Here is a 27,759-nt window from a genome sequence, read left to right as displayed (position 1 = left end):
TAACACTGATTGATATTGCTTGTTTTTCTTTTCTTTTATGAACTCTCATGTGGTCAATACAACATTATTTATTTTATTGAAATATATATGTTCAAGGATCTCATCTAATCATTTTTTTTAAATAAGACAAGGTATCAGCTTCAACAACAGGACTGGGCAACTAGTTCCATACCCCAACAAACACTTGTGTAAAGATACCCAGTTTGGTATCCTCTGTTTAGGATACTAAAATCTAGTTTTTAAACTATGGCATAATCTAAATCACTGATATAAATTGAAAGAGCAGTGGTCCTAGTTCAAATTCCTGAGGTCCTACACTAATTACATTGCCCCCAGTTTGTAGATTTACTCTTTATCTGTACCCCCGTTTCCTGTCCGTTAACAAATTCCCATCCATTTGCCACAAATGCCTACAGCAATTGCTTGTAGGTTGCTTGTTAAAAGATGTCAAACAAGTTGGCTAAGCGCCTTTCTGAAATCTATTTTAAATATCCCTTAAAATCCTTAAAATGCAGAGGATCCTCCAGTTCAGTCATAATGACTGCTTCCATAACCTTGCATGTAAAAGAAGTAAGAACGTTTCAGTCTGTAATGACTTGGTATCAATATGAGCTAAAGCAGATGAATTGGCAATGTACATGTTTTGGAGATCTTGAGTGTACTGCTTTCCTCTCTCCGGGGAACGAGAGGCAAGTTTGACAACACATGGCAATTTCAAAATGACCGTCAAAAGAAAAAAAATAATTTGGCTCAAAACCTCTGAACAAAAAGCTCCACACTATAAAACTTGCCTGTAACACAAGCCAGTAGAGCTCTAAATGTGTCTGCTCTGTCATAACACCCTGTTGCTCTGGGCAGGAGCTATGCTCTCACCAGTCTCCTGAGTAAAGCAATCAAGTTTTCAATGCTCGACTGATGCTCAGCTATGAAGCCAGGGTTCTGTGATCCTCCACCTTCCCCCCTTAGACACAGTGGTGCCACCATGTTGACTAGATTTTAATTTAGATTGTGTACCTATTGTGTATAATTTATGCTTTTTTTGTGACTCTACAACTCTTTCACCTGGTCCTGGCCTGATTCTCTACTGTGGAATGTTACACTTCACCGGACAACCCCCGGACACACACACTCCACCAGATCCAGTCACCGTCTAAACCAGCACTGTTGTCACCAGCGTATAAATCTTTTAACATGTCTTAAAATCTTTTCAGGGATTGTTCTACACTTAAAATCAGACAAAAACCTCATCTGTACACACTAAGTATGAACCTGACAGCGAGAGCTTGGAGTACTGTAGGTTTGTACTGTAGGTTTGTTTTACTCAGCAGAGGGATTAAAAGTGTAGGATTAGAAACGTGAGGTTCCAGGTGCTGAGCGTTTGCATGCCTGTCACAATTGAGTTACACAAATGTCTTTCCCAGTGGAGGCAATGTGCTTTAACTTTGCATGCCAAAGTTTATTCTTTTCTTATTAGATTTCATGATTTTTGAGATTCCTGAGTAGCTCATCTAAACAAAAAACACAAATGCTGGTATATGACTCTAGTTAGAGTGCACAGTGGGCTTTGTAGGCACAGGCTCAAATCCCAGCTTTGACACTAGTTGACTGTGGTTAGGATTCAAGTGTACACTTTATTAAAAAAGCACTGTGTCAAAGTTCTGCCAAGCATAAATGTGCTTCCTGTATTCCCAGTGTGCACTGCAAACCAGCATGGACAACGTCAGAATTATCAAGTCTCAGAGGTTGTCAGTGTCTGATTTAGTTTAAATTATATTGACGGTATTGTTATCTAGTTTACTTCCTGTGCCCACAATGACTGTACTCCAACACCACTACATACACGGCAACTGAATGTCAGCCAAAATTGAGCTTAAAACTGTACTACAGTAGTTGTAATATTTATTAATCACCATATTATTTTTGCACTGTTCCCCGAATTACTTTTGCACTGTATTTGTCCTGTTGTATACTTTCCTCTGTTTGCGTGTTTGCACAGTTTTTGATTACACTGTTATTGTTATTGTGTTACTGTATATTGTCTTGTCTTCTGTTCTATTTATATATTGCCACTGAGAGACTATTCAGAAACACTTTTCACTATACTATGCACCCGTGTCAGTATAATGACAAATAAAGTTGAATTTAATTGAAAGGATGTAGTACAAGAGTTCCCATCTCCAACCTCTTTAAATCCGCAGCTAATTAAAAATGAGGATACCCTTCAGCGCTCCAATCAAGCCAATAATCACAATAGGTAATTAAGGGTCAAGGTAGAAAGTAAACCAGAAACTTTCTTTCCTCTAAAATTGAACTTGTGCACCTCTGGTTTGGTAACTCAGGAGGCCATTTACTTCTCCAAAATTTGATGGAGGAGGAAAGGAAGAATATATGATGACTAAAAACAACAAAAACACATTTCTATGGTCTTCATGCCACAAAGTAACCGTGAAAGATGAGAGCTAATTTTTACCTGCATGAAGTCAGCCAAATTTGGGGAAAAGAGTGGGGCTATTGCACTGTGCTTGATAGCAAGTGAACAGCATGAGTAGTGTGACCTGTTGTTGGATTGGTTTACATATTCTAAAGGAGTTCTTCACACTATGAGCGTTTTTCCATTTTTATATTGCTTCATTGCCTATTACTGAATAGAGTATGGTCCTTCATTGAGGCTTCTGAATATGATAGTGAACTATCACAGTTCCTTATATAGGTTCTCATACTTAATCACTGTCTACCATGAGGTTAAACATTTGAACTAGGTAACATCTGAAGGCAACTGCTGGAGAGCTCTTTATATTCTTACTAAGGATTCAATCACATCTTCAGGTGTGAGTTAGGAAGACTGCAATAGGGCACAGCTCAATGGGAGCAGCTAAAGTAGAGTTTAAGACTCTGAACTCTGAGGACTTGTGGGCTTGAATCCCCACTGCGGATCAAAATACTGCTGCTGTAACCATGAGCAAAGTACAATTTGCTCTGGTCAATGCTGTGATGGACTAGCAGTGGGAGTCACATTGTCTCGGTCCAATCGTTGTTACTAAACAGAGATAAATTCTAATCTGATGAGCCCCTAGTCAAGTATGTTCCTGCAGAGTTCTGTACATTGCTAATTTATTTCAAATTTAAAGCTACTTTTGTTCATAGAGCAGGCAGTGATGTATACTGTAGACAAAAATGTATCATTAAAATCAAGGGAAGTTATGTTAAATTAGTAAAATGCACTGGTAAGACCGCATGTAGAATATTGTGGACAATTTTGGTTAAGATAATGTAAACACTTTAATATTGCCGCTCTGGAATCTGTTCAAATACATTCTGGGCTTGTAGGAATGCTCTAACCTGACAGGCTAAAAGGACTGAGAATCTTTTTAGTCTTCATCAGAGCAGACTACTATAGCACCTAGTGGTCAAAATCTTCCAAAGCACAGACAAAGTCAATCCTATGGACCTCTCAGATTCGACAATGAAATGCAAAGTTGAGAACTCGAATGGAAATCGTGGAGAAATGCTTTTAAACTAAGAGCAGGGGGAAATTGTTATACATAGAGGTGTTTTAGTATAGAACAAGCTGTCCAATCATATTGTTTGAGGTTGATACACTACTTTATTTCCAGAAATAGCTCATTGGATCAATTTACTATGGAAAAAAACAACAAATCAACTAAAAAGGTCAAATGGCCATCTCTACTTTCTTACTGTTCCTATATTCTTATGAATTGCTGTATAAAATGTATTGAAACTTGACAGAGTTTGGCAAATTAACTCCAAACTTAGTCAGTATCATTAAGATTACATAAGACAGATAAAAGTCACGACTGGCAAATACCTGGCAGATGACATTAAATGTAAAGAAGTGCTGGGCATTGCATGGAAGGAGCAAAAGAACATCCAAAAGTTTACTAATGCAAGGAATCCATTCATCCTCATCCTTCAACAAACAAGATATACATGAACACTAATAATTTTCTAGCCATAAACCAGGCTGGCTGATTGACCACCAAATGTTTTTGCATCACTAAATTTACAGGCCTGTAACACAGTCTTCTTGTTTCCATTTAAACAATTAACTCCAAAGATATTATATTTCATTATAAAGTGCCTTGTAGACATAATCAGACCCTTGCAGTTTTTTGTTTACATTTTGTTGCTTTAAACTTGTAGTCAAAACATTTTCAAGACAAGTTAGTATTTATTATTCTTATACAGTAACATATTTCACACATTCAAATAAAAAACCAAATAGATAATTAATGTGAAATGAAAATGGAAAAATCAAGTTCTATACTGTGACAAACCTTTATTAATTTCCAAGAATACCTTGGGTAGAAATACAACTACTGTAGCTAAGTGGCTTTTGCCTTTGTGCAATAGTAGTGGTTAAGATTATTTCAGAATATACTGTATACACCGAGCTCTGTAAGCTCTGTAAGCTCTGTAATATCTGCAAATATTCAACAATGAAGACCAAGAAGCTTTGAAAACAACTAACGGATAAAATTGTAGCAAGGTGCAGATCAGGAGAAGGGTATAAAATATTTCAAAGACCGTTAATATCTCTTTGTGCATGCTGACGTCAACCATTAAGAAGTGGAAGGCACCCAGACAGTATCTAGATCAGGCTGTCCCTCCAAACTTAGCAGCTCACTGAGAAGAACTCTGGTCTTTGAAAGAGATCCAGTTACCAGTGGCTGACATGGGAGAAAATGTCCATATTTTGGTATAGCTCTGCTTCTCATGAATGTTGTGATGAAAACCTTCTTCAGATCAAAATCTGGGACAAAAATTCACCTGAAGGACAATGATCCAAAGCGCAAGGCCAAAAAGTGGCCTATAGTACGAATAAGAAAGTGAATGCCCTTTAGCGGCCCAGTCAAAGTCCTGACTTAGATCCTATTGAGAATCTGTGGAAAGACTTGAAAACAGCAGTTCTTAAGTGATCCTAAAGCAAATGAGAGGGATTGAACAAATCTGCTAAGAGGAAACGGCAACCTTGCACCAAGCTATTATGCAAAGCTGGAAGAAATGTACCTAAAAAGACTAAAAGCCTAAAGGTTCTTCCACCATTATATTGAGCCGACAGGCCTGAATGTTTATGTGACCAATGTATTTAATTTTTCTCTTCAGTTTTTGCTGGCATTTGCTGTAACTTATCTTATCCTTAGAATGTCGAATACTCTTCAATTTGAGCATTCAGGTATTGAATCAAATATTTTATTAATCAAATAAAAGTTTAACAGAGTGTTGTATTTCATTTTTATTCATTATATAGTTTCACAGAAATGCGACACCAAAGGAATGGTGTGAACACTTTTGCAAGGCACTGTAGTTCACATACAATTAAGATCTGATACACTAACCAAACAAGGATACTGTCTGACCTCTATTTTCTTCTCAAGCTTACAGCACCTCTGTCTTAAGAACCGCTCCACTGGTTTAATCAGACTTGGCCGGCACCAAAAGCTGCTTCAGAATTGCAGCTCACAAGTTGGGTTCATTTTCCCACCCTCATCAACTGTTTGGCAAGATGCTGCCTCTTACACAAACTGCTCCAGTTCCTCAACTGCTCGCCCATTAGCTCCACACATTGCAGGCATCGTTCTAATAAAAGCATCATTTCTAATATGGTGAAACAGCAAAAAAGAAGGAGGTCTGCCACTTTGTTCTCAAAATTCAAACTGCTGCTGTCTCAGAAACTGTTTAAACTTTGTCAGTCTTGTTGTACTGAAGGTTTCACCAGACTTTCAGCTCACATGTTTCAGTGACAATTTACATAGCTAAAGCAGCTTCATACCTGCTTGGTAGTACATGGCCCATGCTGCAATTTTCTGACTAATGAACTCCAATCTTATTGGGTCTCATATTAGTCCCCCCTTAGTTTAGTCCACTCGCACTGCTAAACTAAGTGGGTTGGGACTTGCTTAGAATCCCTCAAAACTGCTTGCCATTTTCTACTTTTTATTTGTACCACACTGCTGGGTATCTGATGAGATTAGAATGTGCAAGACATCAGTTAAGATGTTGCTTTAACACTGTGCAATCCTGCTCTTTCACATTTGTATTGTAAATTTATGTTGCCAGTCTCAGTTCATTACAATACAATGCAAACTAATAAAATACTCATATATTTACTGTTCCTTGCGTAAACCTAAAGCACAAGCCATCAAATGTATACTGTCAATTATAGCTATAGTTTGTTATGTGATTCACAGTAAAAAAAAAATAGGCATACACAATGTAATTATTTTTAATAGCAATTAAGATGTTCTGTTGGTTGTCAACTGAAAGTGGGGTACTTTAGGCCTATACTCTCTAAGAATACCATGATGTCACGGTCTATTAATACTAAACTTTACTTAAAGTAAAAAGTATTACTTAATTTGGAAAAACAATCTTTAAAAAAGAGCCATCATTGAGCCAAGCACATTTTCCAGTTTGGGAAAATCCTATCCAAATGCTTTAATTCCTTTAAATACATTGAATTTTTTAAATTCATTTCATTCAAATGCAACTACTCTCTTGCAGACAATACAAAACAGTCACAGGGGGGTATCTTTCTCAAATACGCAAGACTTTGAAAAGTGAAGATGTTGAAAAGCTAGCATCAGAGTGAAAATAAAGACTGAACAAAAGTGTCAGCTGTATTGTTACAGCAAAGGCCAGGCAGTGAAGCTGGCAAATGGTCCTGCAGCAGCAGTCAGGGGGAAATAAATATCCGAGTATCAATTTCATGTACAAATACCGGTCAATAACCGCATGAGTGCAAAGAACTGGAGCAGAAGAGGACAGCAGTCAGGTTCCAGCTTTTATACTGCAAGGAGCCCAATATAAATCATTGCTTTCATTACCATATTTGGACACTTCTGCATTCATCTGTTTAAGATCTGCTGTCTGTGTCTGTTCTTACTGCCCTGTCACCTCTCCATCAGCTTTTCCTATTGGCAAAAAAAGGAGAGAGCTAATCCTGATGGCCATCGAGATTTTAGATGGTATTGATTCACCCCCATTAATGACATTTGCCTTGCCTCCATTTAGCCATTAACCTTTGAAACCTGTACTGGATCTTGACAAAATAATGCAAGCACCGAAAGATCAAACAGCAGAAATGCTTTACACAGTTAGCCAAATAAATATTACTCATAGCTGCACAGTGGAAAAAAGATGAAGTAGTATTTGATGCTTATCCCAGGAGCAGTATGTTCTGCCTGTGGCAGCAATTAGCAATTAGGCATTGAATCAGCTAGTTACATCTTGTGTCACATTTTACTACATTGAGACTCTTTTAGCCCAGTTAGTCATTCTAGAGCTCCGTGAAGTTGCCCCCCCCCCGACAAACAGCACAAACGATTAAACCCCCCTCATCAACCGTTTGTGTCAGTTTTTGCAGTTGAAAGTAGAGTTTGTGCAGCTTTCATTTCCGAGATATAGCGCCTTGTTTTTTCAGGGTCATGACGTCACTCAGCCCCCCTACAACATCCTAGGGGAACCGGACCGTCTCACTTGTCAGTGCTGTGTTTGTGCCATATGAGGGGGGTTTTAATCGCTTGTGCTGTTTGTAGGGGCGCCAACTTCACGGAGCTTCATTCTAGTAGACCTGGGCTGTGACCATGCCCATCTAGGTGGCTGGGAGACCTGTAGACTTTTGCTGTTTCACCATTTTAGAAATCATGCTGTTATTAGAACGATGCCTGCAATGTGTGGAGCTAATGGGCGAGCAGTTGAGGAACTGGAGCAGTTTGTGTAAGAGGCAGCATCTTGCCAAACAGTTGATGAGGGTGGGAAAATGAACCCAACTTGTGAGCTGCAATTCTGAAGCAGCTTTTGGTGCCGGCCAAGTCTGATTAAACCAGTGGAGCGTTCTTAAGACAGAGGTGCCTGGAGAGGTGTAGGTGGTCTGTAGCTCAAGATGGTGTCAAGAGGCAGCTGTGAAGAAGTAAAATGTACCTCAAGCTGGTGAATTTCTGTACTTTGCATAAACTGTATGCATAAACCATGCACTGTATACACAAACCAGCTAATCTACTGGGATAATGTCTATTATTTTACGGGCTTACATTGCTTACTAGCATCTTAACTTGTATGATTTTTTTTTCTGTTTACACTGTTTTTTGTTTCTGAGAAAAATTATGAGAAACCCCCACCCCCCCAAAGATGAACCAGTTTGTACTGAAAAGAAGTGCAGTACTGAGAAGCCCAAATATGCGTTTCTAACACTGTTTGTATACCTGTGCATGAGTCTATGTAAATATACTACTTTATGTTTTCGTCTTTCCACCTTTCATCACCCCCTTTTGTGCTGGTTGCACAATGCAAACAATAAACCTTAAGTGCCAGCACTAGGACGGACAACTCAACCAAAACACTGAGTCCCACAGGCTCCCAGCCAGCTACAAAGAGTCACTGTTGCACAGCAAGCCAAGGATGCCCAATGCCAACTCCACCTCGCCCAATCCTGCAGAGATCAGCTGACCCGCGGAGCTCCCAGCTGACAGTGAAAAGGAAGGGTGTAGCTAGCACTCTCTTCGAGAGGTTAAATGTCACTGCTGCGGTTAGCATTGAATACAAATCCTCCCAATTATCTGATACAGAACCTAATATGATATTTCTTCCAGCACACATACTGTGTAAAGATTCATATGTGTATGATTTATATAAAAACATATTTACAGTATCTGCAATCAGGTGACAACTCCTTTTCCTGCGACCATGCGCTGATTGGCAAAGTATTGGCATGGACAGTGGCTCATGACAGTGAGAATATCTGTGCCCTTTGCCCGGCATTTCCGTGTCAGAACACTGGCAGGGCATTGTGATTCTTTTTGATCTCAAGCGAGCCTTTAATTGACTGTGGCTCTTTTCGGCAGTGGAATTTGGAGCATTTAGATGTTTTTTCCACCCCCGTCAGCTTGTGTTCACGCTGGGCAGCCCCTGAAACCAAAGGGGTCTGAAGAATTTGTGGGCACACTCAAATTGGCAAACGATCGCGGTGGTTCAAAATTCATGGAAACGCATTCTGGGGACACAATCTAGGCACTTACAGTACATGAGTAAATTGTACGGCAAAAAATGTTGCATAATTTGCCAGCAATATCGTCAGTGCCTTACAACTTAATTACATGAGCTCTGTAGTTCAAACATATGTGATATTCAAACACTCGTTTTTGTCTTCAGTGTCTGCAGTACCCAAAAGCACTACTTAAATCACAATCTCTTATGAGAACAAAAAATGTGGTGCAATTGTGAACCAATCCAGTTGGTGCAGACCCTGGGAGACGTTGGTTTGGTAATTAATGCTGCTCATGTTGTATTTTTACTTAAGTTGTCAAATTCTCTGGTCAAAGTCATTCTCTCTTTCTGTGAGTGAAGTTCACAGCCGGATATTCCATAACATTTTATTTGATAGTATTTTTTTACAGTCTTGGTTGTTTCTGATATACTTTCGGCTCTCTTACACATTGCAGGTACAATCAGCCAATTGTGTGCCAGAAGTCCTTCTTGTTACCTCTAAAGATAATGAGAAAAGAAAGAAGGCTGCCTTCTCACATTCTTTTTGGCACATTCCAAGCCATACCTCATTTAACTCATCCAAAACAGTTGGATTGTCTGCCTCTGCATACAAATAATTCTTACATGAAGTTTTCTAAATCCTCTAAAAGCACCTACAGTATTGAGGCAGCTGTTTTCAGTAAATACTCAACTGGCAACAATCCTGAATTGTTTGGATTTGCATCCTTCTCCATTATAACACAACTACACAGAGGCAGCTATCGTTCCGTCAAGACATCAGCAACAGGAGCTCAAAATATAACTGTGAATACCTACTGCTGGCCTGCACAAACATCATCTCAGTAATCCGGGAATTACTGGAGAAAATGCCTTGCAGCATTGTTTCTGGGTATGTGAGGGAAAAGTTGTCAAAACACTGGAGCTGTTGAAAGAAGTTTGCATGATAAAATAATTGTATGCACCATAATTGTGCCTTCTTTTTACATTTTTATTTTTATAATCAGCATCTGTTTTCAGTGTGTTCCATTGTGGCCTATCAAAACAGGCTTACGTTATGATTGAGTGATTCTAATTTTTCAAAAAAGCAAGATAAATGCACAGGGATTTTTGTTAATGTCTCAAGAAGTTGCTGGCTTATACAAATTTGTGTTGCATCTACATGCTTTACATGCTACATTACTCAGATATATTGACCTTTATCAACTGAATGGAGGCTAGCCAGCAACAGCAGTACCTCTTTGTGCCATTCAGTCCATTTCTGATATCCGAGCTATAATGTCTGGCTTGCATTCCTTTATCAGCCTCACATCAATGTACAGTATGTGCCAGGATGAAAAAGACATCAACTGCAATTGACATTGAGTTATAATGAAAATGCGAGGGTCTTGTCATTTGAATTTGGCTGATAGAGGATTCTTTAGTGAGGACAGGGTAGGGCACCTATCAGAAGAAGTCCTGAGTTAGCTGAGGTGGAATTGAGATACAGGGAGTGCTGTTAGTACACTATTAGAACACATCATCAGTGTTTAAATACTCCAGGCTTAAATTATGTTTATTCCTGAGCAATATACTCCAGAAATCCAATGGTGATACCTGCCAAAGAGGACTTCAATAAACATACTGTAGTTTGAAGAACTCATTTGATTAACTGTATCTTGCAGTGGCAAGTGCAAAGATAAATCACGTCAAAGCATTTTAATAGAACCATTGACTTTTTTCATCTTTTTGGATGTCTACCTACAAAACCATTAAACAGAACTTGATTTTTTTTTACAAAAATCAAACTGAATTAGGATTGTAGGACAGTATGTCCATGTGAAAGAAATGTGAACTTATTGTAACTTTTGCAACAAGCGAATGGAAAAAATGTTGCATAATTTGCCAAAAAATATCATCAATACCTTACATAATTACATATAAACAGAGAATTCATTGAAGTTTCTCCCTCCTCCTTCTACCTGATATTTTTTTATGTGACGACCTGACACATTCTTGGATGACAATTCAAAAGTTTTCCAGGTAACTTTCTTCATAAGTAAGCTCCCTCCAGAGCTCCATTAATAAAGTTATTTTTTCTTCGTTTTCTTCTAGGATAAGTTTGCTGGACTTCATTTTTTAATTGTTACACCATTTTTATAGGTCTGTGCAACCTGATACGTGCAATAATTTAAAAATGACTTCTGTATGGTACAAAATAGCTATAATTAGTAACGACTGCATTCAGGCTGTATATCTAGCATGACTTTCATGTCTGATGTGTTTATATCACAGTGAAATCAGATTTTCTTGAAGAGCCTTTGAAAATCAGGTGTGTAATAATGGCCGCCTTTTTTTTTGGGATTGTGTTGACAGGTTTGGCATGTCATCACACTGACAACATTCACTGTCCTGCTTTTTGTTTGAAATGTCGTCTGTAGTGATCAGCGACACCTGTCTAATTCTCCTCTCTTTTATATTATTAGGTATTCCATTTGTCATTGCAGGGAAAGGTGATTTAACCATTTTGGTAATAGAGACATAAGAAATCTAGACCGTTTGTTTTTTCAGTCACTCCTCGATTCAAGGATGTCATCTGGCTACTTCTCGAAAGAAGCCAGGGTTGAGGGCTGTAAAAATGTGACTGGGTATTTAGCCTATTACAACCCTCTGTGTAAAATGAAAAGATGAATTGGAAAATGCCTATTGCATTTTATGAAGGGGTTTTAGGGGTGTACTCATGATGAAGAATTAAGTGTTCGGTACATGCTTCCGACAGCTTTGATGTTGCCTCCTTGTAGGAAGTTACCTTCAATAGCAAATAATGAAACAGGGATGACCAGAATTAGCTGGAGCAGAGGTTAGGTATGGCAGGTACTGTAACTATCATTGCCAGAGGGAGATGACATGATTTTAAAAGCTACTGGGTAATCAATGTGTTTGTACTCGCATAATGTAGTCCAGGACATGGTTAAGTGATCTGTTGTTGGGAGTGTCTAAACACCCCTTACAAATACACCATCGGAAAAACCATGTGACATTTTGCAATATCATGATAGAAATTGATTTTATTGAGCAAAATATAAAAAACAAAACCATCTAACCATCTAATGGTAGGTTTTCAAAGAACTTTAGGGAAGGGAACATAATTTAACAGAACTATCAAAGGCTTAAACTAATCATGTTCTGCTTGTTTGCTAGGGAATGTCTGTCTGCAGGGATTGCAGAGATTATACCAGTCAGATGAAACTGTTGCACAGAATAAATTAAGTCTCGACCACTATTGTTCTGCGTCTGGGGCTTTGCATGTTGCTGGTTGTTAACGTCTTCCAACTCATTTAACAAAACCCTAATTCTCTTTACCATTTACACCATTGTACTTCGCCAACATTTGTACGTATACATTAAACACGAACTTACTAATGGCGGGCCTTCATGTTGTATTCAGATTTTATCACGGTTTTTCTCCTTAAAAACCATTAGCGTAGTCAGGAAATTAAAAGAACAGAAAAAGTTTACCAGGGCATGGAGAATGTAAAAAATCCCCCCAAAAGTAGAGGAAGCTGAAACATTAAACCTCTAAAAGCCCCATCTTTGTCCTTTTTTTCCACAGAGTGCTTTAAGACCCATGTGATACAGAGGTGTGAGGCTTTCCCAGTGCTAGCGCTGAAGGTATTTTCAGGTATCCATTTCCTTCTGAAATGCATTGGCCTGTTGCCTACTGCCCAGGTATTCAGGGAGCTCCGGGCACAATAGGGGGGTTGCGTGTAACGATCTCTTATAAAGTCCCTGCACTTCATTCTTTTCCCACATCCAGATATCGGCACACTATTCCTCTGCCTTTTTATGCACTGTGGGAGCTCGCTGTCTCCGGATAGTGTTCCAGCAGCATGAGAAAAGGAAACGCTTTTTTTATTTTGCCAAAGAGGAAACCAGAAAAAAAAAGAGTTTAACAATCGAAAACTCATAAAAACGTAAGAGCAGGCCATTGGGCCCTTTGAGCTCATTTGGTTGCTAGTGGCCGGAGGATCTCATCCAGTCGTTTAGTGAAAGGAAGCTGGGGGCGCCAAGCTTCAACTACTCCGCCGAGTACCTCGTTTCAGAATCTTGCGACGCTTTCAGGAGAAAACCAACTGCGGTTTTCAGTTTAAATCCCCCGTAAGGAAATTAACAGGAGCATATCTTGCATTTTCAAAAGGATCATTTAAAATGCTGATAGCTTTGTATCATCACATCTGTGCTTTCATTGTAAAAACGATTTTTCAAAACATAAGTAGGACAATATTGTAATTGCAATAATGCACATCTAGCCCTTGCAAAACCTGTAATGAGTATGTACACACTCTGAAAGAATATTCTTGTGAGCATCTGAGGGGATCACCCTTAGGGCTATCATCTACTGTAATCAGAAGTGATTTTTTTAGCTAAATATAGATGTGGTATAAAATGTATTTAACAGTTCTCACTTTGTATAAATCAAAACTAAAAGTGCTGAGATGTGGAGCATACCCATTTTTCCCAAGTGGTATTCTTATCAGTGTGTAAAATTTCAACTAATCAGAAATGAGTGCGAACTGTCATCTTTACTGTGAAAGTGTGCACGTTAGCAACGCAATAACCTGAATCCTTTTGAAAGGCACTCTTATATTCCTTTTAAACCCATCTTCTGTACAGTTGTAAGCAGCAGCTCCATCTACTGGAGTCTTCATACCTTTGATGGCACTTTTATTTAAACTGTACTACACGAGTGAAATAATTACCTTCAAAACCAGGATCAGGAAACCTATTATATAAATAACTCCCAAAGTGGAACGGGATTTTTATTTTAAACCTGTCGTATCGGTGTTGCAGACAATTTAAGTCAAAGCAGGAGTAAATTAAAGGAAACTTGTGCTGGTCAATTTTAAAGCGTGATTATAACCCACGCTTTAACCCAGGTACAGGATTTACCACTCCAATCATACCAAATGCACGAGGACGAAATGTTGCTTATTTTTATATAAACATTTGCATCACGTTACCTTTACAGCTGATTAAGAAACAACTACCCATATTTATAAATACGATGGTGAATTAATAATCTCATAAAATAGAACAAGACTTTTCAATGTTCTATTAAACTTGCAACACAAGTAAAAACGTACATTTTTACGCTTTATCTAGAACAAACCAAACGGTCTACGGAAATAACACTATTGGCCTAGAGGCGATCATGTGACGGTTGTATGCTTGTCCTGTAGTAGTCACGTGACAGGGGTGGGTGTACGATAGTTAATGCCTGTGGAGGATTGTGCTGGAGTTTCTGGTGTATTGTTTTGTGTTTTTGGGTCTGAATCATGTCCCTGGAGGTGGAATCGGCGGAGTAAGTTACTTAAAATCTGACCTGTTTTTTGGGGGGGAAATTAAGGCATTGTGATTTTAAGTTTAAAAATGTGTTTACACGGTAATCGTTACAGTGTTTGCAGTAAGGTTTTTAGGCCTAGCTAGACCGGTGCTTCAGAGGATACTGCATTGCTGGCAGTTTGTTTTAATGCCTTAATCTTTGATTGAAAAGTGTATAATCACACTTAAGGTTCGTTCTTGTTGCCTAATTTGTAGTGTTAATCCAAAGGCGAAATGCAACGGCGCGCATTAACGTACTAGTGCATCTATGGGTGTAACTTTACAGTCACAAAACGTGTGCTTATTGTAGGTGGATTTCCTTTGCTTGTTGAACTCCGACCTCCATGATAGCAGCTAAAATGTTGTCTATTTGATGGTTAACTGCAAAAACAGCTTGTTACAAACAAAAACACTCTTAACGGTATGATATTTTAATTAGTCGATGTGTAGTTCTTTCAGCACATCGTATAAGTATGTACTCACATCAGGAATGACAGCGAAATCCTGTGCAAGTATTTATACATGTTTGTAACTTGCGAATTGTAACTGCTAGGAATTCTAAGGGTACTTTTCATTTCTGTATTTGTAAAAGCTCCTTATGTGTTGTCTGAATAGGCTGCGTATTTTGAACGAAAAAATAATTAAGAAGCGAGGCAAAAAAAACAAAACCTTAACTATTGCCATACAATTTCTCACAAAGCATGGGTTCCAACTTAAACGAAATGTTTCAATAAGTCTGGTATTCTTATTTTTTCGTCAGTAATACTCTTTAAGTAGTACCTCTCCTTTATGATAATGGAGTCCTATGAAAGTGCTTTGCATTTCGAGTCTTCCATTTAAATTAGATTTTAGCATTTAAATTCCAGATGTGTAACCTCATTCCCCCTTTCTGCCTTATTAAAACAATAGCAATATGGATCCAGACAATGTATCAATTTATAGAGTTAAGATACCATAAGGGTTAAGACTTGAAAGAGCCAAGTGTACTTTCACCTGTGCGGTTGGACTTAACCTATTGCTAGAGCCTTTCCTTACCAGCAGTCATATCACCCTGCACTCACAACTGGCAGCCCACTGAAGCTAAGCAGGCGTGAGCCTGGTCTGTACCTGGATGGGAGACCTCCTGGGAAAAACTAAGGTTGCTGCTGGAGGAGGTGTTAGTGGGGCCAGCAGGGGGCACTCACCCTGTGGCTCATGTGGGTCCTAATGCCCCAGTGCAGTGACGGGGACACTATACTGTAAACAGGCGCCGTCCTTCGGATGAGATGTAAAACCGAGATCCTGACTCTCTGTGGTCACTAAAAATCCCAGGGCGTTCCTCGAAAAGAGTAGGGGTGTACTCCTGCGTCCTGGCCAAATTTCCCATCGGCCTTTATCAATCATGGCCTCCTAACAATCCCCCTCTATGAATTGGCTTCATTACTCTGCTCTCCTCCCCACTGATAGCTGATGTGTGGTGAGCATTTGGGCGCACTATGGTGGATGCTGTACATTGATGGTGGTGGAGGGGAGTCCCCATTACCTGTAAAGCGCTTTGAGTGGAGTGTCCAGAAAAGTGCTATATAAGTATATAATAATAATAATATATAAGTATATAATAATAATAATATTATTTCCTAGTGGTTTGCAAAGAACAGTTGTGTTTGAAATTGTTCGTGTTTGAGTTTAAAGGGTGGCTTGGTTCATTCATATAATTTTGCCTTAGTATTGCCAATTTCGGGCAAAAAGAAAAGACAATTGTGAAGTTGTCGTTACAATATAATTTTTTGATTAGTGTTAATTGTTCTATTAGTGTTTTCATTAACTGGGCGTTGAATGGCTTTTCAGCGTGATCCGCCTGATAATGCAGTATCTGAAGGAGAACAATCTTCACCGGACCCTGGCCACACTGCAAGAGGAGACCACGGTGTCACTCAATACAGTGGACAGCATTGAGAGCTTTGTGGCTGACATAAACAGTGGTCACTGGGACACTGTTTTACAGGCCATTCAGTCTCTTAAGCTGCCAGACAAGACACTTATTGATCTCTATGAGCAGGTACGTTTTTGCAGGTTGATGTATTTCTTAATTTCTTTTGTTTACATGTTTTCTTATGTTGTTTTATTTTTCAGTCAAGTTTACCATTAACTATTAACTATAAAGACATCCAAAAAGAGCAAGATGGGAAACAGGCCTGTGTGAGGAAAAACAAAACAGAGACACCTTCTTAACATCATTGAACCCGTCACTCTAGAAATGCTGTTAGAAACTACTTCGTCTCACAAAGAGTAGTTCTTCAGCTGTCTGATTCCCAACTACTCTGCCCCTAAACACTCGACACATTTAAAAAGGGCAGTCCCCACTCCTGAAATAAGAGGAGATCTGTAACGCTGACGGTACAAACACAGTATTCACATTCACACCTGAACCGGATCAAAGAAGACAAAGCAAGTAAAAAATTCTACTTATATTCATACAAGGCATGTGTGTGATATTGGAGGTATTTTTTTTATGGGGAATTGTTCTGTGTGAAAATTGCGTGAATTTTGAAGTGTTTGATGCTAATTAAGTCCCTCCTCCCTTATCTTGGTCTCTGTGTGGGAGTGAGCCAGGAGCCCACCTCATTACCCTGCCCTGTCATGAGGGGCTGTGGTGCCTTTCTGTCCTGTACCCAGGTTGCTTGTATGCTTGGAAGAATGGACTTTCGTTCCTTATCCTGAGTATATGAATAGCAGAATGTTATGAGTTTTTCATGACGCACAGTTTGCACTCACAACTGTGAAACCTTTTAAAACTTTCTAAAGCCAATACAGTCCAATAACACCGGCAGGTAGTGTGTGGCAAGTTAACCTCTAGATGAACCTCTTCCAACCCTGGGTCTTGCCGCTAACAGGTGGTGTTGGAGCTCATCGAGCTGCGAGAGCTGGGAGCGGCCAGATCCCTGCTGAGGCAAACGGACCCCATGATCATGCTGAAGCAGACTCAGCCAGAGCGGTACATCCACCTGGAGAACCTGCTGGCGAGGTCCTACTTCGACCCTCGAGAGGTGAGGAGCTGGGGTTGCTCTCGGGGAAGTGGAAATCAATCCTGAATTTGACCCTGCGGTCGTCGGTAACAGCAAGTGCTGAAATACGCGCAGGCCGCCGTGGGCCCAGCCTTTTCAAAGAGAACCCAGCCCGCCAGCTGACTCTGAACGGGGCAAAGTGAGAATTCTTGGCCTGAACGTCGCCAGGCAAGGTTCATGTTTGGAGCCAGGGTGAACAGATTTTGCGAGATTCAAGCTGTTGGTGTGTCTTGAGGAACACATCCTTGTGAGGTAAACGGCCGATCAGACTGTCTCACTCTGCCTCCGTCCGCTCAGGCCTACCCCGACGGCAGCAGCAAGGAGAAGCGGCGAGTGGCTATTGCCCAGGCGCTGGCCGGTGAGGTCAGCGTGGTCCCTCCCTCTCGTCTCATGGCTTTGCTGGCACAGGTGAGTGTGGTCTCTGATGCAGCGACTCCTCTGAGCTCATTAGGATCTGTCAACTCTTACACAGATTAGCCCACTGTGATGTAGTATCAGGGAGGTGGGGGGATATGTTCATAACGGCAGCCGCTCTGTGCCTGTTGATTTTTTTTCCGATCATATTAGCTTGGCCTTTTCAACGGAAGTGAAGTAGAACCTACTGTTCCAAGGCAAAGGAGGAGCACACCTGTCTTAGCTTAGCAGGCTGGCTGGATTGTTAAGTGCTAAATCCTATCTAACTGATGGAAATAGTTTATTCTCTGGTCTTAAAAATAGTAGGCCTAAATGCGTAAGGGTTCCATGCTGTGTTTCAGGTATTTGGATGATTTATAATAATAATAATAATAATAATAATAATAATTGCTTACACTTATATAGCGCTTTTCTGGACACTCCACTCAAAGCGCTTTACAGGTAATGGGGACTCCCCTCCACCACCACCAATGTGTAGCATCCACCTTACCAAAACGCTCACCACACATCAGCTATCGGTGGGGAGGAGAGCAGAGTAATGTAGCCAATTCATAGATGGTAATTATTAGGAGGCCATGATTGGTAAGGACCAATGGGAAATTTGGCCAGGACGCCGGGGTTACACCCCTACTCTTTTCGAGAAACACCCTGGGATTTTTAATGACCACAGAGAGTCAGGACCTCGGTTTTACGTCTCATCCGAACAGTATAGTGTCCCCGTCACTATACTGGGGCATTAGGACCCACACGGACTGCAGGGCGAGCGCCCCCTGCTGGCCCCACTAACACCTCTTCCAGCAGCAACCTTAGTTTTTCCCAGGAGGTCTCCCATCCAGGTACTGACCAGGCTCACACCTGCTTAGCTTCAGTGGGATGCCAGTTGTGAGTTGCGGGGTGATATGGCTGCTTATTTATGGCACGTTAGCACCTTTATGTTGTGAGATTTTGTCAATATTTAATTTTTTTCTTCAGTCTTAAATTGGCAGGATTTTAAATCCTAGTGGTGCAAAGCCTTCCTAAAACCATCCTTAAAAAGCTCCAGGAAAACGTGAGCATGACTGATCCTTGAATCTTTGTTGGTGAAACCCTTTCACTCACAGTCTCTGAAGTGGCAGCAACACCAGGGCTTGCTGCCCCCAGGCATGACCATCGACTTGTTCAGAGGCAAAGCCGCAGTGAAGGACGTGGAGGAGGAGAAGTTTCCCACGCAGCTCAGCAGGCACATCAAGGTATGCTCGGTAGCTCCGCTGCGTTTCGTCTTGCCGCGGTCATTGGGGGTGGCTCATTTCTGGCCAAATTATAGGTACTCCCCAACTTCAGTAAAGGTAAAATTCTCCTATAGCCTTTAAAAAGCTGAAATTCATGCAAGATGGAATGCACTCTTCTGCGGTGCACATGCACAACAATTATTATTACAGCCCTGCAATACAAAATTACACTTTATTATTGCACTATACAGTAGCTTAATAATGAAACTGTTCTTTTGCAAGGTGATTGTATGGTGCTTTTTTTGTAGCCCCGGCACTTGGTGTCCCCCAGGGCTCAATACTGGGCCCCTTGCTCTTCAGCATTTACATGTTCCCACTTGGTCAGCTTTTAAGATCACATAGCCTCAGCTTTCATTTTTACACTGACGATACTCAAATATATATCCATACCAAACCTGACACTGATGTGGCTGTCTCTATTCTATCTAATTGCATCTCTGACATAAAAATTTGGATGACTCAAAACTTCCTTCATCTTAACTGCGACAAGACTGAAGTCATGCTTATTGGTACCCCCCATCAACTTCGTAAAGCCAGTCCTGTAACCCTATCTGTAGATGGCTCTGTACTTGAGCTTCAATCAAAATTGAAAAACCTTGGGGTTATATTCGATTCTGGCTTAACATTTGACCCACATGTGCAGCATACTGTCAAAACATCTTTTTTTCACCTTGGAAATATCGCAAGACTACTGCCTATGCTATCATTAACTGTGGCTGAAAAGCTGATCAACATATTTGTTTTCTCTCGAATTGACTACTGCAATGCTTTACTCGCTGGGGTATCTAAATCTACTCTGAACAAACTGCAGTATGTCCAAAATTCAGCAGCCAGAATCCTGACCAGGTCTAGTGCAAGTGTTCACATTACTTCTATCCTGGAGTCCTTGTACTGGCTTCCAGTCAAATTCCGCGTAGACTTTAAAATCCTCATGCTCACCTATAAGCCTCTACATGGCTTGGCACCTCAATACCTGTCTGAACTATTATCGCCCTACTCCCCACCTCGCAACCTCCGCTCTTCAAATTCTGCCCTCCTTACTTTCCCCCAAGCCCGTCTACATTGTATGGGTGACAGGGCCTTCTCCTGTTATGCCCTCAAGTTCTGGAACTCTCTCCCCAAGGATATCAGAGAGTCACCTTCTCTAAACTCCTTCAGTTCCAGACTCAAAACCTTCTTCTTTAGAAGAGCCTTTACTTAACTGGTTCCATTCTTCACCCCTCTGCTCTTCTTAGTACCACCTTCCACGGTCTCCTCTGTTGTTATTGTTGTAATTGTAATTGTGTCTTATCTTGTGAATTCTTCTTATTTATTGTTGTATTCTTCTTATTTTTTGTTATTGTCATCCTGTAAAGCGCTTAGAGAAGCCACCTTTAAAGGCGCTCTATAAAATAAAGTTTATTATTATTATTATTATTATTATTATTATTATTATTATTTGTATATCACTAGAACACTTTTCAGCTAGTACTGAAAGGGTAGCATTGCAAACACACAGCAGGCGGTCTTCCACACAACACGCATGTAATTGCAGATACTCACATAAGGCAGTGCTGAACAAGACTGAGGCTGTACCTTTAGAATAATGGGAATTTTTTTAAGGGTTCACATAGTTCTCCTTTGTTTCGGAGCTAGTAAATATGGCCAAAGATTCAAAGGGTATAAAAACAGGTAATAATTGATCATTCAGGCCAAACTAATTCTTTATAAGTTCTGTTAGCTCTCTTAGAACATAAATATTAAATAGTGACCAGAGCCATTGTCATTGAGGTCATTAAGACAGTTTCAAGTCAGCAATAGGACATCAAACATACGGAGGGAACTAAGGGGAAAGAGCAAAGGACAGAGTGAGGAAGAGTCATAGAGTAAGACTGAAGGAGAGAGAGGACCTTTGTTCCACAGACTGTGTAACTGGAGCCCTGAAACAGTACTGGACTCGGGTTTAGTCCTGATTAGGATCCATGTTAATTGGGACACAGGTTCCCTTCTTGTCTTCATGGTTTTTATCAGTTACAGGGAGAATTCTGTGTTTCACAGCATTGGAAATATCTGTACATAGCTACAACGTCTGTGTGTGGTGTATTTTGTGGTGCATATCTGCATTATTATGTTTGCCACCTTTTTGTGAGTCTTTTATCAAACTGTACTGAAGAAAAACAAAATCAAGTGCTGTCACACTCGTTTTTTTTCCTTACCCTTATTCATAACGGCATCCATTATGACATTGTTTTGTAGCGTTACAATGCAATTGTAATATACTGTGGCACGTGCTAATTTTAGCATGTTTTTCAGGAATTGTAATCATTATTATAAGTGTATACATTATGCAGGCAGTGTTGTATATACATATACTTTGATGTAACGTATAGTTTCTTCCATCTGTTTTCACTGTCTTTTTGTAATCTTTCTTGGCTGACTGCCAGTCCAATCTCCATAACTATTCACAAAAGCATTTTAGTCCGAGTCCTGGAAAATAGAATGAACCAATTAACCACAAACCAAGAAATGCTTGTTTTTATTTTATCTGTAACAGTTTGGACAGAAGTCCCATGTTGAATGTGCACGCTTCTCTCCAGACGGGCAGTATCTGGTCACTGGTTCAGTGGATGGATTCATTGAGGTGTGGAATTTCACTACTGGCAAAATCCGAAAGGTAGGTTGATGTTAGCCAAGCTGCATAAAAGGTTTTTAGATCTTATGTTAATCTCGCTGGAATTCAAAGTTACGTGGCTTCTTGAGATTTTGAAATCAGTCCTGGTAAAACGTAAATGTAGGCTAAACCCAAAACTATGACTTTAAGTCCTCAGTAGTATCCTATACTTTCATAAGCAGTGAAACACTTTCAGGAATGCACACAGAGGTGTCATATAGTGAATTGTTGCTGTTCTTAAATCAAGCAAGAGAGTAGCTGTGTCAGTGTGCAGTACTGAAGCCTTGTTCCTAATCTCTGCCCTGTTCTAGTAGATAAGATCTGTTGCAGACGAGAGGAGACCTATTCCCCATCTTACTCGTTTGGTAGTTTAGTAGCTAAGTAACGGTGTGGTATCAAGGGACATTTCTCATCTTTTCTTTAGGATCTGAAGTACCAGGCCCAGGACAACTTCATGATGATGGACGACGCTGTGTTGTGTATGTGTTTCAGCCGGGACACCGAGATGTTGGCCACAGGCTCCCAGGATGGAAGGATAAAGGTGACGCTGAGAATTTTCTTTTCCCCAGTCATACGAACTCTAAGCTGCATGTAGTGTATTGTGTTTAGAGATTTGGAGCCTCATGTATAATGACAATTTCAACCAAACTTGTAATCCTTCTGAATATGTTCTGAGCCTGTGATTGTATGTTGTCAGTTTTTAACACTGACCAGCGTACAAAAGAATTTGGGAATTGTGTATCAAACCTGTACAGGTAACCTTTGTATTTAGTGCTACATAAGGTTTTGAAATCGTCCCATTAATGGGTGTTTATTCTGCGTCCAATGTGAGGATTAGTGGTTAGTGCTCTGGACTTCAGCCTAGAGGTTTGTGGGTTCAATCCTGAGTGGGACACTGTTTTTGAATTCTTGACTGAAGTACCTTGCTCAGATTTTTCCACTTAATGACTTGCTGTATAAATGAATACTCTCTGTGGGTCACTGTTTATTGTTTGTTTTTTCGCTTAAATTGATTGACCTAGTTTATATAAAAGAATCCATTCAAAAAGGTAATCTGATTTGGCAAGTTCTTTACCAAATACTAGTGGGTCAGATTGAAGGTAGTATGTTTCTTGAGTCTCCTAAGTACTTTTATGCCTTTATAACAGCTCATAAGTGTGTTATAGCTGCAGTGACCAGTGAAATGTGTGAATAAATGTGGCTCTATATTAAAATAATTAGGGGTGCCAATGGCTTCACGTCATAATGTATTGTGTATTTTATATTTTATTATAATTTAAACCTAATACCACAGTAATGTTGCCAATGCAGGAAATGTGCAGTCAATTAAAGGTAGCTGCAAGTGCAAGAACTGTCAAAGATGAGATGAGATAAAGCTATTCTAAAGATTCTGATCAGAATGTTTTTTGCAAGCTTTGTCATCTTGATCTTGACTCTGTAATCAGCATTTTCAGAGATGGACGTGCAGTTCTTCTTGAATTGATCACCTGTTTCAGTAAAGATGATTCCTCCAACTCCGTTTCCTCCTGAATCTCAGGTGTGGAAGATCCAGAGCGGCCAGTGTCTGAGGAGGTTTGAGAGGGCTCACAGCAAAGGAGTCACTTGTCTGAGCTTCTGTAAAGACAGCAGCCAGCTCCTCAGTGCCTCTTTTGATCAGACCATCAGGTATAACCACAGCTGTTTCTACCCCTCTACCAATACATGTTTTGCATATTCTATTCTCCTGAACATAACATTTCCGTTTTTCTTCTCATAAAGTCATCTTGACAGTAGGAGCCTAGTAGTGAATGTTTTATGAACTTGCACACACATGCCTGATTTCTTATAGATTCCACTTGAGTCCTCTGGTTCATGTTTCGCTGTATATTCTTACAAGATCTTACGAAATGAAATATGACTGTATCTGCTTCTTAAAAATTAGTATTAACAAAAATGAGCATCTTGACTTATCCCAAACTAAACCTTTTGTTTGTAGACCTCGGAGCTCAAAAAAGCATTAGTTTTTTAGTTTCGCGTTGAGCTTGAGATGCTGCTTTTGTGAAGGTCGAAGCTTTTAAAAAAAAAAAAATGGCATGCAATGTGTGTTTTTCAGAGTCCATGGGCTGAAGTCTGGCAAGACCCTGAAGGAGTTCCGTGGTCATTCGTCATTCGTGAACGAAGCCACTTTCACACAGGATGGGCATTACATAATCAGCGCTTCTTCTGATGGCACAGTTAAGGTAGAGTCACTAGTAGTTTGTCATTTCCCTGGGGCAAAGTAAGGGCTGTGTTCCGGGGGGGATCTTTAGACCAGGTATAGTCTAGAGTTTGAAGAGCTAGACCCTTATTACCCTTCAGTGAAATGCTGAAACTATACATCTCTTTTGTTCTTTAGTTGGTATATAATCGCATGCATTAAGTTGAGGTTGATTTGAAGGTTAAAGGTGGTTTGCAAAGCGTGTGTCATGATGGGCTAAGCTCCAAGAGCTTTTCTGTCAACGAGCAGTGACTCCCATCTCAGACATGGCAGATCTCTCAGACTCTGCATATCGGTCAGGAGTCGCTGGCTTCACAGGAGCATCTCTACTTTCTTCCTGCCTGCCTTTCCTGTTTGATGTAAGCTCAAACAGCAAAAAATGTGGAAACTTAGGTGAATGTTTTTGCAGGGCCACTGTAAACTTTCTCCTGCTCATTCAATACTGATGTGAGGGCGAATCGCCTTTCTTACGGTTCAATTTCATTACAAGAAGTACATTAAAATAATTTGCTGTAACTAATGCTTTTCTTGTATAAGACCTCCAAAATGCTCATAAGAACAATAAAATGATTGTTTTAAAAATAGCTTTTAATGTGTTCAGGCTGTAGAGAATGTCCAGTTAATTTTGCTTCCAGACTTGGTATATTATTGCTATATTTTAGCAGGAATTCTTACCCCGAGTTTCCCTATACGCAAGAGCAGGCAGAACTTTGGGATAGATGACAGAGGATATCATTTCAGAAACTGAGTGAAATCCAGTTCTTTTTTGCTGAGCATTGTCAGCCTATTTCTAACATTAGTTCTCATCCTCAGGTCTGGAACATGAAGACCACAGAGTGTGTCAATACTTTCAAGTCACTGGGCACTACAGCTGGCACTGACATCACTGTTAACAACGTCATCTTGCTGCCAAAGAACCCTGAACACTTTGTGGTGTGCAACAGGTCCAACACAGTGGTCATCATGAACATGCAGGGCCAGGTGAGACATCACAATATCCAGGAGAAAAGTAGAAGGAAACTTCAAATTCCTTCCTTAAAATTATTATATTTAATTTCATAGCTGCTGGTCTTGTTTTACAAATTGATGAATATGGTCCTTTTTGATTTATGAATTTCACACAGAGGCATACTGTATGTCTCATGGGCAGACATGGAACAGGGTTATTCCAATACTGGGGTGGGACAGCAGGAGTAGAGGGAAATGAGTAACTTTCAGATACTGACAGAATGAGTTGGGTAATTAGTGTCTTATGTGATAAACTCCCTACATATTACAGGTGGTCCCTGTTAAATGTTGCGATGGATAGCGAAACGATGTATGAAGGGAAATTGTTCCCTATAAGAACAACATGGAGGGTTCTGGACTGTAAGAGTGCAAGTTTTGCTAATGTGACTTAAAGTTACAGGTCTTTTAATTATGATGGGTGTGTGTTCCACTTGTAACCACATACAGTGCAGAGGGCCCTGTTGTAAGTCCAGGTTACATTCCTAAATAATGCAACCTAAGGGGAAATGGTTTTGGAGAATTAATATCCGTAAGGAGTAATTAGTCTTGAGGTATGTTCCCAACTAACTTCAGACGTGGGTATATACAATTAATGTACTTGTAACCCTTAAAAAAACTGAAGTAGATGGCATCACCAGCTGCCTTAGAATAGCTGTCTCATTGAAAACACCCATTTTGCTGCTTCATTGCAGATTTGTTCATCCATTCATAATGTTAGCGATCAAACCTTGATTCTTTGGTTAGATCAGCGACTTACTGCGTGGGGGTAAGAACTCTAACTTAATGTTAGGGTGTACTGATCCATAATGTAACCCAAGTGTTAACGGCTTTCTCTACAAGAAAAACATTTTATTAAGTGAGATTGTGCTCTTTGCAATTTTTTTCATTTCCTGGCCAAAATAATGCACACACCACCAACCATGCCTGCTTTTGGTACCTTGAAAAACTACACAAGAGTGGGAATTGAAGCTCGTCGATTCATAAACAACTTAAACGCGAAACGATGTAAAGCATGGTCACTTGTAGCGTCTCGGCAAGGCATTTTCCAGTGACGTGGGCTGTTCCTTTCTCCCAGATTGTAAGGAGCTTCAGCTCTGGTAAGAGGGAAGGTGGTGACTTTGTGTGCTGCACGCTGTCGCCTCGTGGAGAGTGGATCTACTGTGTGGGAGAGGACTTCGTGCTGTACTGCTTCAGCACTGTCACTGGGAAGCTGGAGAGAACTCTGACGGTAAGCGCCCCCCCTCTGCCGCCTGCGTCACGCGGAAGATGCTGTCTGTGTTGACATCAGCTGCACTGCAGTATACTTGGAAGCCAGAGGATAAAAGAGACCTCATCAGCACAGCATAGAGCAGTCACTCCAGCTACAGTTCTGCTTAGCCCTAATAAGTACAGTTTAACTTCATATGATTGGTGTTGAGCTCAGCGCTTAATGTTTTAAATGTTCTATACGTGATACTGAAATGTGACTATTGGGAAAGTACCACCGCAGTTCCAATCTGAGTTCATTTAATTACTGCTCGAAAACCAACTTCAGCCTTTCTGGTGGTGCCAAAAGAATTTGGCATTATCATTTGTTTGACATATGGTGAACGTTGTAGTGAAGTAAAAATGGTAAGGCTTGTGAAAACTAAAGAAATGGTCTTTTAGATGCTGTAGTGCTCAAGGCAGTGGTCATCATTCAGTCTGTGTGTATTGGCAGGTCCACGAGAAGGATGTCATTGGCATTGCGCACCACCCTCATCAGAACCTTATTGGCACATACAGTGAAGATGGGCTGCTGAAACTCTGGAAACCTTAGCTGGGCTCTTTCTCGGACTAGTGGCGGGTGGGGGGCCCTGCTTTATATTTTCATCTTTTTCTGTTTTTGTAGGATAAGATCTGGTTAGATGTTCTTCTGTTCCCACATAGGAGATGCATGACTATTTTATAACAGATATCAAAGGATGCATACAATCTCTTTGATTTTCATGTTTTTTTTACAAACCCATGTGTCCATTTCTCGCAAACTGATGGGGTAATGTTCCTCTTTTTGTTGTAATATATGAGCCGAAGTGCATGACTTTTTACAAGATAAAAATGACAGGATGTCTCAGTGGCTTCTTAAACTCTGTAACTCATTTCTCTGCCCATTCCAGAAATTCAGTTTTATTGATTCTTGCTTTAGTGTTGTAATGTGTGAAGCCTTTAAAGTTAACTTAAATTACCAACATTGTCATGCAATTAAAATCTGACCAGACGTATTTTAATGCTTTCAGAATGTGATTATTTTTCTCCTGCTCACAAACTACATTGCTGATAGATGTGTTAATTACTTCAGATTTACTTTAGTATACATTTCCGGAACACATGCTATAGAACATTTAAGGTTTAAAGAGCTGTTTAAGAGGCAGAATTAATTTTCTGATTGCCAAATGCTCAAGCTCTTAAAGCAGCAGGAAGTGTGGAGAATTACTTCAGTCAACCATGGTTTTGTTTTTCTAATGAGGACTGTGAGAAAGTTTAGTTGTGTAAGGCCTTATCTATTGTGACTTAAAACATGGAATTACGTTGGTACAGTTTTAGGTACTTTCAGATAATATGTACATTAGATAACCATATGTTTGTTGAATGTTCAATTTCTGGTACTTGACAAAATAACCTGAGTCTGAAATCTTTGTGTCTGAACAAGTATCCTTCCTATTTCAAGGGAAGGATACTATTTCTCTATTCCTCTTTTACCCTTTCCTATGCCTATTCAATATGCCCTTTCCCCAGCTCACTACTTGGTTTCCTGCTGGA

General features: G+C 40.1%; 1 protein-coding gene across 1 annotated transcript; it reads left to right on the top strand.

The window, feature by feature from the left end:
• The first annotated feature begins 14,219 nt into the window (after positions 1–14,219).
• Positions 14,220–27,221, top strand: LOC102694930 (SMU1 DNA replication regulator and spliceosomal factor). Its single transcript, XM_069189450.1, has 12 exons — positions 14,220–14,341; positions 16,189–16,399; positions 17,235–17,387; positions 17,703–17,813; positions 18,920–19,048; positions 21,621–21,740; positions 22,162–22,278; positions 23,275–23,402; positions 23,830–23,956; positions 24,787–24,954; positions 26,057–26,209; positions 26,681–27,221. The coding sequence occupies exons 1-12, from the start codon at positions 14,316–14,318 to the stop codon at positions 26,777–26,779; spliced, it is 1,542 nt and encodes a 513-aa protein (XP_069045551.1). The 5' UTR covers positions 14,220–14,315; the 3' UTR covers positions 26,780–27,221.
• The last annotated feature ends 538 nt before the right edge of the window (positions 27,222–27,759 follow it).

The sequence above is a fragment of the Lepisosteus oculatus genome, chromosome 1, assembly GCF_040954835.1.
Source record: "Lepisosteus oculatus isolate fLepOcu1 chromosome 1, fLepOcu1.hap2, whole genome shotgun sequence".
In the NCBI taxonomy this organism is placed as follows: domain Eukaryota; kingdom Metazoa; phylum Chordata; class Actinopteri; order Semionotiformes; family Lepisosteidae; genus Lepisosteus; species Lepisosteus oculatus.
The sequence above is the reverse complement of the archived record's forward strand: the minus strand, read 5'-3'. Positions and strand labels throughout refer to the sequence as shown.

Coding starts and splice junctions, on each gene's coding strand:
- LOC102694930 (XM_069189450.1), top strand. CDS start 14,316: ATGTCCCTGGAGGTGGAATCGGCGGA. Junction 14,342..16,188: donor CTGGAGGTGGAATCGGCGGA/GTAAGTTACTTA, acceptor ATGGCTTTTCAG/CGTGATCCGCCTGATAATGC. Junction 26,210..26,680: donor AGCTGGAGAGAACTCTGACG/GTAAGCGCCCCC, acceptor GTGTATTGGCAG/GTCCACGAGAAGGATGTCAT.